Source organism: Lotus japonicus, chromosome 4 (assembly GCF_012489685.1).
Source record: "Lotus japonicus ecotype B-129 chromosome 4, LjGifu_v1.2".
In the NCBI taxonomy this organism is placed as follows: Eukaryota; Viridiplantae; Streptophyta; class Magnoliopsida; order Fabales; family Fabaceae; genus Lotus; species Lotus japonicus.
Window position 1 is genome coordinate 72,454,996 of NC_080044.1, and position 14,157 is coordinate 72,469,152.

Genomic DNA, 14,157 nt, shown 5'->3' on the forward strand with positions numbered 1-14,157 from the left:
ATATGTTTGAATTTTAGCAGAACTTATGACTGAATTGAGAGTTTGTTTACATCACATGATATTCAAAACACTAAATATTACATAATCAAATTCATTCAGTTCAATGACTAGAACCCGAACTTGCAAACTCCGAAGCCAAAATGTAAATAGTCATTAACTTTCACAGCGTGTTAAATACTTCTATTACGTGATCATGTCCTGAAAAGTGAAGCATGTGGCTGAGTGAGAGCACTAGTCTTTTACGAAAATATGGGTTCGGTGTATATCGACACAGTTTCTGTTTGGCAGAATACAGTTCCAAAATCATTATCTTAATTGAGCTACGTATATTGAAGTCATAATAGGGCTGCAACTGCACCTTACAATTTCCCAGCCACATTTTATAGCAAGATGTACAACATGTTTGGATGTGTCTTGGTTACATTCTATAGCATGTTAGTTAAGAATGTACATATTATGGATGAATGTGGTGGGGTATAAATTTGAATCCTAGACCTGTAACCAAACATGCGCTTCAATTACTATCATTTATCAATCTGAAGTTGTTAACATGCTGTTGTCATACACAATATTGGATTATTGGTACTGAACAGAACATGCTCCATTGCTTGTATATTCTTATGAATTGATCTTTAGAAGTATGTACATCCGAGAAGAGAATAAGAAGTATAATATTCCCTTTTCATCTGGAATAGTGTATAACTAGTCCCCCCCCCCCTCCATATGTTAATATGAAAAATATGGGTCTTCATGGAGAAAGGTATGCCACATGAAACTCCCTAGACTAATACCTTATTAGTATTGCTGATTTACAAACAACAAATGAGAAAGGAGTCCAAGCTAGGTTGGTACGAGTGCCAATATCTGATTTCTTATGATACCCATGCATTTCTGTATCTCACTATATACTGGGAGATTCTTTGAACAAAATGGCTGCAAACTGGTGACAGCAGAATCTAGTACCTGAGCAACATCAGCAGGGGGAAATTGCCGTTCCGTACATTTCTGCATAATTTAACAAAGATGTATCAGGGTACAAGTAAAAAAGAAAGCATTTCCAACAACTGAATTTCCCAATATTTAATCAACAACCTGTAACCACTAATAATCTGTACTCAATAATTTCCTTCGTCGCTCGAGCATTTAGACAAAGGTCGCTTTATGAATGGTGGCTGATTTAAATTAGCTTTCGTGATTAACAACAATGTTTAAATAGATGAGAAGATAAAGAAGTTTCAACATTTAAAACGTTCAGTAGAAGATATTAAGCAAATATCAGTGGTGTAGAAAAAAAGAAAGAAAAACTATCTGCCTATTATTTTTCTGAGATTCATATAACAAATGAAATAATACAAGTTACGAATAACCATGGGCATATTTGTTAGCAGTTGAACTGAACTTTTACCGTTTGAGCTCTTATTTACATTTCAAAATTTGGAAACAAAAAAACAGAAAAAAAAGGTAGTTTCAAGTTTCAACAACATGCATGTCGGCCTCAATAAGTCTGTCCCATAACAATTCAACAGAATAAGTCAGGCTAGGAAATAACCCAACAACAAATTTAAAATAGAGAGAAAAGATGAAGAGGGATCATAGACGAAAACGATCCTAAAAGATTCAAACAAGAAGGAGAACCTTCTTTCTGAGGGTGAAACCCTTTCAAGGGAAAATCCCTATACAAACTCTAATGCTCATATCATACTCTAACCTAAGGAGAGACTCCTATTTATAATAAACTAACCCTACTAAAAAAATAAAGATAGACTTAAATTAACCACTAAGAAATAAAGATAGACTTAAAGATAGAGATAGACTACAACTAACAGATAAAAATAAACTAAGTTCAGGCCCACTAGCCAACTAGCCCAATATTTAGAACCCTAACAAAAAGAGAGCTGAGTACGATCTAAAAGAACAGTACTAGATTTTAAATACACTTAAAAAACATGTTACGGAAGCAGCAGAATGTGGGGAGCGGTTATTGAAAGTTAAAATCTTCACAGTAAGCAGAAAATGCAGTGGCCATATCAGTTACCTGAATCATGAGCAGTGTAGCTAGACAGTGAGATATGAGTTCTGAGGGAATTTTCATTTCGTTTTGGTCTGATGAACTGTTAAGTTCAGCATATTGTACAAGATAACTTTCCAAGGGATTCAATGTGGTGGCCGTCAATTGATCGCGAGAAGCCAAAGTAACTGAATCTCTGGGCGGAAAATTTGTGGCTGAAGCAGTAGGGTCATCAACAGAAAGCCGATTATTGATAAAATTTATTGCATCCTCAATTCTTTCAACCTTACTTTCTGTCTTTCTAATAACTGACATAGCCTGCAATGGTTTTTATGAGACTGGTGAATGTAGATCACCAGAATGAACTCGGCTATAAAATTGAAAATGATATCATGAGGAAATGTCACATTAATAATTTATTTTAATTGTGTCATCATGGAAGACATAAAGAAATTCTATCAAAAAAGTGAATTTCTGACCGGCTGACTATCAGCAGGCAAATTTTTGTAAATATTTTTGCTCAGAAGTACCAAACTGCTCTTATCCAACCAAGAAATTTACCCTGAATTCCAGTCATACATTTATCAAATCCAAAATATTTTCTCTTTCAGTCATCCAAGTGAAACCTTCCATAAAAGGAGATGCATTTGACCTTTAACAGTGTGTGCAGGTCAAGTCAGTATGACAATAATCAGAAATTCTGAATATTTGATTTGCATAAATACGGGTACCGGTAAGCACAAGTTCTTTGAAAAGTTAAGGTATGAGTGTACACACACACACATATAAACCGGATTGCATGTTACATTTACTAACTGGATGCAAAAAGGGACGAATTTTGATACCTGAATAGCTTGAACAACCATGGTTTGGGCTTTTCTTCTAGAACTTTCAACGATATCAGCTATATGACTTTGAGATATAGATTCCTGGTTGTGGCAAGCAGAACAATTTGAAGAGCTAGCCTGACCACCATCATCAAAATTAGCCATGGGCTTTAATGACAACAGTGAAGAGCTTACTTGATATGTGTTGCGTTGCCTCAAGCAAAACAAGGCAGAAGAAACCTGCAGGAGTGCAATCAATGTATGCAATTGTAAATAATGGGAATCACAAAATTAAATATAGACAATATGGATTAAGTCTTCTGAGTGGTTCATGAAAATTCATGCCTGTTCATTCGCTTCCGTTAATTGCTTTAGCACTGAAGCATAATTCCTCTTAAAAGGTTCTGAATCTCTTAATGACTTGTCTCCATATTGCGGATCTTCTGATACCCCTTCATTCATATGCTTCAGTTCAGACAACACAAGTTCCTAAAAGTTCAAAATTAACAGCTCAAAACGACTTCAGAAAAGAGATATTTGAAGACCGTTAGGTTTCTTTGAAGAAACTAATAAATAAATATGCCACCAAACCCCACTTATTCACTATTCAATTACTATTTCCTTCATTTCTCCCAGTATACGCCACCCACCCACCCACCCATTCTTTCTTTTTATTTTGGTCCCTAACAAAGACATTTTCTTATTATTAAAAAAAGAACAATGGAAAAAACTGAGATGATTTAGGCAGTACCTTCTTGTCTAGAGCACGAGTCAACTCTGAAATAGCTAATATGTCCGCTTCTTTTGAATGGACGTGTTCAAGATGAGAGGGTTGAGGAATTGATTCTAGTTGGGCATTACCGATCTCACAGCACGCAGCTTTCGCTAGTGATTTGCAGCTTGAAGAAAACCCCTAAAAAAGAAAGGGAAAAAAGGACAATTAGAGATTAAATTTGCACAAAAAAAATTGTAGGACCAAAATCACATTTTTCTAAATTAAAGGAACTGAAAGCGCTATTAAGCCTTCTGTTTTTTTTTTAAATTGGCCCCCATATTATGGTGTTTTTGACATACAGCTCTGCTACTGATCAAGTGATCTTCTTTTCATATCAGTAAATACTGAAACTGACTTATGTATTTTACACCTTGAAGAATTTGAAACAATCAAATCATCACCATGGAACTGAATCTAAATTCAATCTCAAAATAAATGAGTACCTGTTTTGATAAAGTACTGCTTCCATGCATAGAGTAGAAACCTTTACTGGTGTCTGTGTTCTCCCTAGGGGGAAATTTTCTGTGCTCAGGAATCTTTCTTTGTTTTACTTTACCATTACGCTCTAGCTCATTAAGATTCTCATTTATTCTAGCAGGAGAGATGCCATGTCTTATCAGAGATGTGGGCATATTTTCAGATGGATACAAAGGCATGCAGTCAATATCCTGCGATATGAAAATATTTGCATCACATTATGCTATTACTTTGGAGTAAACTATGAATTAATCATACTATCTGAGGACATTAAAGGCAAAACAGGATGCAAAGTAAGATGAGAAGAGCAACACAGATATTCAATACCAAATAAACTGCGTTCCCTCAACCCAGAATTAGATTCTATTTAACCAATTAGATTGTAATGATTGTACAATGATCCTAAGCCAAGAAAAACCAATTATGTTTTTTAAAATAAGGAAGTGTTTTTTAATTAAAAAAATGTTTTAAGAAATTTTATAAGAATTACATAAGTTATATTTATGGGATCGTTTTGTTATCATTGTACTATAAGATAAGATGATCAAGAACAGGAATTTTAATAAGTTTGATCATAAAAAATCACAATCAACTTCTTCATGCTTGTAATAAAGCTTGCGTCATCATATGCAATCAACTTCACATCTTGGCAAATTACAAAATATATGTTGTAAGTAGTTCGTTTGATGTATGATTGGGTTTTTCATAATAATAGTAATAAAGACAGCCCAATGCACAAAGCTCCTGCCACTGTCAAAAGAGAAGAAAACATACCATGACAAATTCAACCCCAAGTTCAGGCTGGTCAAACTGAACTCGGCACCTTCGATGGTCTACAGTCAAAATACTTCCATCATGAATCTCTCTTGTCTTGGGATGAACAGCAACAATACGTTGCCCTACGATTAATGGCTGAGCCAGATCAGGAGGAAGGACTTCCTTGGTACCAGCAAAAAATTCAGCATAATGTGATCTGACAGATTCCCGGTATTGATTAAGTTTATGTTTTTCTTCCTTCAAAAATTGCCTTGAAAATCTCCGTGGTCTACCAAGAGAACTGCATAAGAGTAGCATATAGATGGAGTACTTTGTCAAGAACCAACTCAACCTAAAAGCTTTAGTTTTTAGGTGAAGGCACGTGAATGGCTCCTCACGAATCTTACGGATGTGGTATGCAAAGACTAAATTCATGACCACTAGATTATAAAGGCTCTAGTACCATGTCAATGACCAACTCAATCCAAAAGCTTAAGCCATTATCAAGTGGAGGGACATGAGTTCTAAATCCCTAAGAGACTATATGAAGAATGTGATGATTGTGTAGGCTGAAATAAACATATAAGTATTTCAATCAAATACCTTCTAATGACTCCCCATTCAATACGAGTCAATCTGGGAACATGACCCAATCCAACATGGTCTAAGTACTCCACAAACTCTCTCTTTGAAAACCATGGGTAATCAATAGCACTATAAAACCACTCAAAAGTGCACCATCGCCGCATTTGATACGAAGACAAGCAATTAATAAGCTTTCCCTGTGATAACAAAAAATAATCATATATTTCCTTATATGAGATTAAAAGTTCAGTTAATGTCATTGAGCACAGATGAAAATAACTGACCGTCTGACTATAAGAATTATTCTGCAGCGAAGCAATGAAATTATTTTGTTGACTTGACTGTACCATTTGTTTTGGTTTTATCATCTTTCTTATAGGCCTTACTCTGTTGACTTGACTGACTTGGTAAGTAGATGAGACCTTTATTGGAGAAAAAGATGAACCATCCCTTTCCCCTTTGTCACTAGCACTTGAAGACATATTTTTGGGTGGTTTCATTTGTCTAGAATGCGCTGTAGAGACAGATGATCGCTTGCCTTTAACCACAAACTTTTTCACCTCATCAGTAACCTATAATGAAGAAGATAATATTCGGGATAATGTAAGTAGGAACATGAAAATATATACGAAAACGTCAAGTGCAATGGGTGCCAGATACATTTGACAAAGCAAGGAGGCTCAATAAATTTATGTAAAGTGAAGTAAAGATAAGAGTTCTTAAAGAAAAAGTAAGAAAAGGGACTATCACTGATTGACTGCACCTCAGACCAGAAGTTCCCACACTGCTCTATCCATTTTATGCTATTTTGATGCAGATTGGGCCTCTGATCCCAAATGATAGAGGTGCACATCTGGTGCCTGCTTATTTCTAGGACTGAATTTGATCTTTTGGTGGTCAGGAAAACAAATTGTAGATGTGTGGTCCTCAGAATGCTGTAGTTAGGAAGCTACAACAACTGAAATTCTATAGGTGCAAACACTTCTGGCAGAAATGCATGTGCCCACTTCACAACCTTTTGTGGTCTATGACAACCTTAACACGGTATCACTATGCCCCAAAATGCTCTTACATGCACTCACACAAAACACATGGAGGTTATTTTGTAAGAGAAAATTTCTAAGCAAATCCCTCAAGGTGCAATACCTCCCAGCATCCTTCAGGTGGCTGAAGTTCTAACAAAGGCCCTATCTCCTCCACGGTTACTACTTACTAGAGGTAAGTGACAAGCTCAATGTTATTCATCCACTTTCCGTGATCCCTCCATGAGTGTGAGCGGGACGGAATATGGCATAAAAGACTGTTATGTCAATAACTGAATTGTAACAAACTCTAGATTGGTTAGCTGTTAGCTAAGCTAGCTTAAAACTAACTATTCAGTTAGAACTCCTGGTTGCAGTTAGAGCAACCATCATCAGTTGCATTCACGACTCTATAAATGCATATGCATGAACATAGAAGTATTCAGCAATCAAATTACATTCTCATTCACAAAATCTGCAATGTTCTGTTTCTTTTCAGAAAAAACAATGCATCTCATAGGCCACAGTATATAATAGTAAATAGTTAGCTTTTTTAAATCAAGGATGCAACATTGAGTCTTAAACATCTTCTTCTGACATAGTAGAGGAAGAACCAAAGTTCATATAAGACAACATAAAATCAAACATCTGGAAATGAGTTTTTTTATGCACTCCATTATTAAGTCCAAAAACAATTAATTGAAAAGATATTTAGGCATCAATGTGAACATTAGCATACTTGCACTAAATCCCAAAGACATGAGGAAACAATTTGTCATCAACTGAGACTAGCTAATATGCTGTACCACAAGCACAAATAGTAGCACATAAGAGCATCGAGCATTTAACTGGAAACAGCACACTTAGATCCTTATATTTAACCTTACATTCAAAACTGTTCTTATAACAACAAATTTTAATCATAACCTTTGAATTTTACATGCATTTAATTTATTCAACTTCAAATTGAAGTCGCCTAAAAATTGCCCTTTTCAATCCAAATTTAGCAGTTCTGTTTCAAGTTCATCCCAATTGAAAAAATAACAAATAGAAACCTCATTCAGAAAAGACAAGAGAGTCAAATAATATATCAATCTGGCAGCGATGGTTAAAAACTGCACACCTTTGTTTTTGGGGAACCACTTAAATGAGAACCAGTATGTACTTCATCATTCTGCAACAAACAAGATCTTTCTTACTTCTATAGTATATACTAAATACCAGACAGAAAATGTAGAGAGGGAGAAGTTGTAAATATTGCAATTGAGATCTGTAAAATAACTGGATCTTACTTTTGAGGTAAAGGGTCTTTGTTTTCTTTTCCTGTTTCCTACATTACGCTGGTATGCTGCCTCTGCTTCAGGAGCGGCAGCTCCATTTTTACCCAATTTACTTGAAGCAGTGCTTTCGAGCCTAGGAAATACATTACGTGTTTCCACTTTAGACTCATCAATGACATCATGGTTTCCTTCCTTGACTTGTGCAGATGACTCTGAGACACAGAAAACAGTCTATGAATAGACAATCATAAAGTATGGTGGAAAAGGATTTTGATAGGATAGATAGATATTTTCTTTAGGGGAAAAGGCCAAGTTGTAAAAGATATCAGGCCATTTAAAGAATATCTAGAAGCATGAGTAGAGATAATGAATATTGAAAATAAAATTATTTAAAGATGAACTAGTCAGAAACTTAGATGCCTTACCAGAGTCAGGGTTTGTTGCTGGCATCATCAAAGACAGATCAGCCAAAGCGTTCAGAGCATCAAAAGCAGAACTTTCATCTAAAAATAAAGAAGTAGGGGGGGGGGAGAGGAAATGCATTAATGAAAATTGTATTTCGAATTGGAATAACATTACAAACTGGAAGCCTAAGAAAATGGTGAAGGGAACTACTAATACAAATTCAAACAAAATGTGTAACTACTCTCATACAGATGAATTTAGGTCTAATTATCAAGCATAATTGTTAGTTTAAAAGAAAGTAATATGAGTACAATCTAATTGCACTAAATCTATCTTGCAAGCTATCATGATTATTGACTCGGGATTCGAATCGTGAATTAGAAGACTTATTTTTTGAAGTGTGAATCAAATCTTTTTATGTATCGCAAAATACATGATACAAATATTACAGTCATTAATGGAAACATAAGTTGATATATCATATAGTAAACCTTAAAATAGTCCAAGATCCAGGCCATAAAAAAAATTAGAAGAAAAATAGTGGGTGCTTGCACAAAGCTCAAGTATTCAACCCCTCCAAAAGTCATTGATTAGATGACAAAAGGCAAATTTCTTTCCTACTTCCTATACTTAGGTCCTAGTAAAAAATCATAATCGAACACTAGCCAATACTAGCCCGCAGCAATACCAAAAATTGCACAATAGCAGGAAACACGTTAGTATATGGAGAGAAGTGGCGAAAGCACAGGAGGACCAGAACCGATTTAAAAACAACAAAGGAGACACATTTCTTTGGTGAGCCAGAAATGTCACATGATGCGATGGTAGTGAGGACCAAAGTAAGGTTTATTTTTCTGAGAATGTGACATGGGCCTTTTAAAGGAATATTAGTCGAATATTTCTGGCCTAATGAGTTAAAACTTCAAAATACCAGCCCAAAAAAAAAACAGAAACTGAGATGGGTCATGTAACCTGACCCGACTGAAATGTAACATGCACACAACTTTGAGTTGTGTGATTTTACAGCGAATCATGAATCGTTTGATTCAACTCCAATTTGTCGATACAGACCGAGATTCAAGTTCAACTTTCCAAAGATTGTGCAGCTCAATCCCTTGATTGTTTAGATTCACAATGCGATATGTACCGCTCCCTTAAGATTCATATTGAGATATGTATTGTAGTTATCGCAAGATACTGATAACAATGCATGCTATTCAATAATGTAAAGCAAAAGGAAATAAAAAGAGCAATTTCTTCTCCGATAGAATTTTGTTTCCTTCTCAAACATCACCTAGTACATCAACTGGGATGCACGAAAATAATTAAACTCTTAGCTATTAACCAAAAAGGCATAAGGACTACATATTTAGTTCAAGCCAAAGTCTTCGAATAAAATTTTAGGCATATAGAAAGGCTTTTTATGTTTGAAATACTTCACGGGAAAAAAATAAATTTAGTTTTTATTCCCAAAGAATTGCTATAAAACAAATTCAAAGATGAGAAAATATGGCAAAAAATTAAAAGGAAAATGGTAACCATAACCCAAGAGCCATATAATAATTAAAGCATCATGCTTAAATAAATGGCACATGTGTCCTCGTTATCAAGGAAGAAAGCTGACATTCTAGAGTCTGAGGTTCTTCTTCCAATAAGAAAAGTACATCATGATCTACTAAACACACAACCAAGTTGCCCAATTTTGTTCCTTATATCGCAGAATGGTTACTATCCTTGTTTAATAGGAAACTAAGCTAAGCTCAAAATTTCAGTTAGAAATAGAAAGTGCTATAAATATATCAGTTTAAAAAGGGAAAATCAACTTTATGAGAGAGGAGAATCAGAAGCAATTGCTAAATACCTTTCTCAGACAGTAATTTTTTACTTTTTTTCCTGGAACCCTTGTAGCACGACCGTGCATTTTTTGCATCTGCAAAATCTGTGTCAAACTTGGATTTGATGAAATTCAAATTTTTACCATCATCGGTCCCACTGGAGGCCTCCTTTATGTCACTCAGATGCTTGTTGACATTTTTCACAGGTTCTAAATTCATCTCATAGCGTCTTATTCCCTTTTCCTGAGTCCTTCCTCTTCTAGTATTTTCTCTACTGCTACGATGAATTGTTTTTCTAGAATAATCTCCATTGTCACCTTCTGTGCTTCCTAAACTCAACTCAGAACTACGCTCATCCATGTCAGAACTGCAAAGCTTGGCTTCAGCCATTTCTGATTTAACATGCTGAAAATCACAACTACCTAGAATAAGCTTTCATTTAAAAGAAATAACAGAAAAGGACAATTGATGTTGTAGAAGTAATACCTTCTTCCCACTTTTCAGATCAGATGATGGCATGTTTTTCTTGTTTGGTGATCCAGAAATTTTTGAAGAGCCACCGCCTCTTTGTGAAGCCTCTGTCAATGCTAATGCAATCTTATGAGCAACATCATTAGTATCAACCATTTGTTTGGATCCCTGCCTAGCGAGTGAAAATAACTTCTCCCCATTATCTTTACCAATAGAATATGAAATAGGGATGCGGGGAGTCCTTTTTCGAACAGCATGAGGCTTAATTCCTGAAACAATATCACAAAAAGTAAGTTTGTTTATAGATTTTACCTAAGCAATAGAAAATCCTTCTAAAATTCAAAAAATACTTGAGCAAGATAAAATACTTCATGAAATTCAAATACAAATAAATAGAATATCTTCAAAGATAAGCAGCCTGCATGGTTCCAGTAAGAGGAAAATTTACCCAATTTTCCTTAATCTTAATGTAACATTTAGTGGTTAAAAAACCAAAACAAAAGCAGGTTAAATGAGAGAATTGAGAAAAAGTAATGTTCACATGTAGTTTGACATATTAACCTACCAGAATGCCTTTTCTTCAACAATGACAGGCAACCATCATCACCTGATGCAACAGAATGTGACTGAGAATGATCTGAAAAGTGTCCATCTAATGCTTTATTGTCATTTAGATGCTTTCCTCGCAAACGCTTTTGAGACTTTTTAGGTTTTCCTGCATCTTCATTGCTTTCTTTACCACTGTCACTTCCTCCCTGCCAAATAAAATTACTCATAATTAAATTGCTTATGAACGTTCGTCAGAAACTAGTTGTGTTAATGATTGCAAATTATACAATTTATTTTGCATATTCAACCACCATATGGGGCAGGAACAGGAATGTTACTTAAACTGGAGGACCAACATAAGTGTTCACTAAAAACATGTCAAACGTTTAAATTCATTCTTACCAGTACACTGTAATGGTCTGTCATCATTGCTATCAGTCCAATAACAGAAGCAGTTCCCTCTGGAAGAGATAAGTATGCCTAAAAATTAACCAAATGAATAGCATGTTTTACAAATGATATACCACACATATGAATAAATTAATCAGGATGTTGAAGCTTTTACTGCACTTACCCTGTTCATCGTGTACAGGGCTTCTACCATTTCCATAGATCTATTACGTACTGCAAGAGCAACCTGTAAACATAGGTAAAAAAATTCACTCAAAGACAACATGTTCAGTAATAACATTGCACCGAGAGATCGCAGTACATCCAAGAAGGTAGATTCACAAAACAAGACACAATCTTGATCCTTCAACTTTCCATTGAATTTTAAAAGGTATTTACTAGATATATAGCTCATCTATGAGACAAAAACGTGATGGTGAGAATTTATTATCAATCTATAGTGAATAAAAAAATCCTTACGACTAACAATTATAACTAACCTTCTTCCAATCCTTCCCATATTTACGGTAAGCTTCATAGAAACGCTCAAGCTCCTCCTTACTCCACTGTGGCCCTAACATATCAGCCAATTTTCTCTTCTGCATATTATTGAGATTTGAAAGATAATTATTATTTAAGAAATAAATTCATAATTCCTTACTAACTTTTATGAAAATTCTTTAAATTTTTTTAACACCAAAGTTAATATTTAACAAAGTTTTAAAAGAAAAAAGTATGATGATGACTTATTTTCAGCTTGATTGACAGGAGCATGCTCAAAAGGGTAAAAAGAGATACGAGAAAAGGACAAAGGTCATTCCATTATTTTAATTGAGGTATGAAAATAACTCCTTTCCAAATAAGTTAAAAATACCTTCTGAACACCAGCACTTGCCTTCTGCCTAGTCTTGACCACATTCGCAGCATCTTTATCTCTACTGGATGCAGCCTCATGAATATTAGAAAGCTTCTTTTTTACACTTCTAGATTTCCTAGAAGGGGCCATGACTGATTTCCTTGTCTGTCTGAAAAATACCAGAAAGGCAGAGGAGCTTAAATTACATCTACCACAAAAAAGAGGGGGCGGGGAGAGAGAGAGAGCATAGAAAAGAAGGTTCTATATATGACAATCTAAAACTTGGTCGAGATGATCAATAAATGAAATGGCACCTTCTTTCCCTCTAAAAATAATGTTGATGAGGAATCACACGCTCAAAACCCAGAAGATGATTTCTGCAAATCAAAAGTAAAATGTCTGAAGTTTGCCAATGAAGAATATAGCACATTTTACAATTAAGTCGTCAGAATTTACATGAGTTTATTTTGATTGCATGTATAATAGAGGTTTTACAGCTACATCTATAATGCATGATAACAATTTGACATACCACACATAAAAACACCACTGTTCAAGCTATTAATGCCAACTTAAGTATCACATTAGGCACAGATGATAGGTCGCAGAATGTACGAATACGGACTACAAGTTGAACAAAAAACAGAAATTCCAAATTACTCAATCACACGAATACAACACTTTGAAACCATAAACGCTTAACACCAAGGCCTTAAGCCCGGATTGCATTGAACTACACTTTTTCAGAGACTTCCCAAGTCCAAATCCCCACCTCCTCCAAGAGAAGAGAAGATGCACAACATAACTCTAATAGCATGTTTGGATCCAACTTTAATTCTCAAGAATCACTTTTTCCCCTAGTAACTCTTCTCCAAGAATCACTTCTCCCCCAAATGTGAAAATCTACCTCCTGGTTTACAAAAACAAGAACACTGGATCATGCAATCAACTAACCCCATTTGGCCACTGCTACCCCACAGACTGAAAGAGAAATATTCATTCAAAACACAGACTCAGTGAAGCATTGATAACAATTCACAGTGTCTAAAATTAACAAAACTTTACCCTCTGTAATGTAACAGACCCAACCCCATTTTTCCAGTGTCAGCGATTCTGAAGTGCCCCAACCCACTCACTCACCCACCGATTTTCCCGCCAGCCAATAGAAAACCCACATTGAAGCTTGAATTTCAATTCAGCACAGACATGAAAGAAAACGAGAAAAAGCAACAAAAAGGGAAAATTGCAGCTTGGCCTAGTTTGGCAGCTGAGAAAAGCAAGTGCATGTGCGTGAAGGGAAGAAATTCAGAAAGCGCACCCAAAATTCTCCAGAACTTGAGATGAAGTGATCCAGCTAATTCACTACCCCTAACACCCAACCCTGTTGAATGTTGATTTCACTTTATCACAGTTCATGAAAACTCGAAACCAAACAAGGAATTGGAATATTTCACAAAAATAACGCTTTGATCTGAAGAAGTTCAAAGGAGGAGAAGTAATTGAAATTGGGAATCTGAGATGATGAAAAGCGCTTACCATTGCCAGAGAGATCAAAATCAGTGAAAGGAGATAAATGAAGAAGAAGTGAAGATGATTGTGAAGCAGAGGGGAGAGGAAACTCACCGATCAAGGAGAATCTGGATTGAATTGTGAATTGAATTGAAGGAGAGATGGAGAATTCGAGAGAAGCGAAGAGAAGAGAAGATGATGAACAAGTTGAAGTTGTTGTTGTTGTTGTTGCTGGCGTAAACTAAACCAAACAAGACAATTGAGGTCGGGGGTATAACCGCGAAACTTTAAAATAATGCGACCATTATTCTTTCTTTCTTTTGCTTTTTTTACCATGAAAAGTTTGTGACTTTGTGTGTGTTTGGATTCAAAACAAAATTCTATTCATTTTTACGTCCACGTTGAGAAGTAT

At 35.4% G+C, this 14,157-nt stretch overlaps 1 protein-coding gene across 4 annotated transcripts; it reads right to left on the reverse strand.

Moving 5' to 3' along the window:
- Nucleotides 1–508: 508 nt before the first annotated feature.
- LOC130713646 (protein ALWAYS EARLY 3) lies at nt 509–13,991 on the reverse strand. Of its 4 annotated transcripts, none has more exons than XM_057563431.1 (21): nt 13,860–13,991; nt 12,551–12,613; nt 12,255–12,405; nt 11,881–11,979; nt 11,565–11,627; nt 11,393–11,470; nt 11,007–11,196; nt 10,457–10,710; nt 9,997–10,375; nt 8,156–8,233; nt 7,743–7,942; nt 7,574–7,624; nt 5,713–6,000; nt 5,447–5,625; nt 4,862–5,144; nt 4,054–4,278; nt 3,587–3,748; nt 3,181–3,324; nt 2,854–3,075; nt 2,036–2,326; nt 509–1,005 (listed from the first exon to the last, which is right to left on the reverse strand). In XM_057563431.1, exons 3-21 carry the CDS (start codon nt 12,384–12,386, stop codon nt 841–843), a joined length of 3,483 nt encoding a protein of 1,160 aa, XP_057419414.1. In that variant the 5' UTR covers nt 12,387–12,405; nt 12,551–12,613; nt 13,860–13,991; the 3' UTR covers nt 509–840. The 4 variants fall into 4 exon arrangements, with proteins under 4 accessions (XP_057419414.1, XP_057419412.1, XP_057419411.1 ...); XM_057563429.1 differs by adding an exon at nt 13,555–13,617 and having other exon boundaries at nt 5,447–6,000; XM_057563428.1 differs by having other exon boundaries at nt 5,447–6,000.
- Nucleotides 13,992–14,157: the final 166 nt, after the last annotated feature.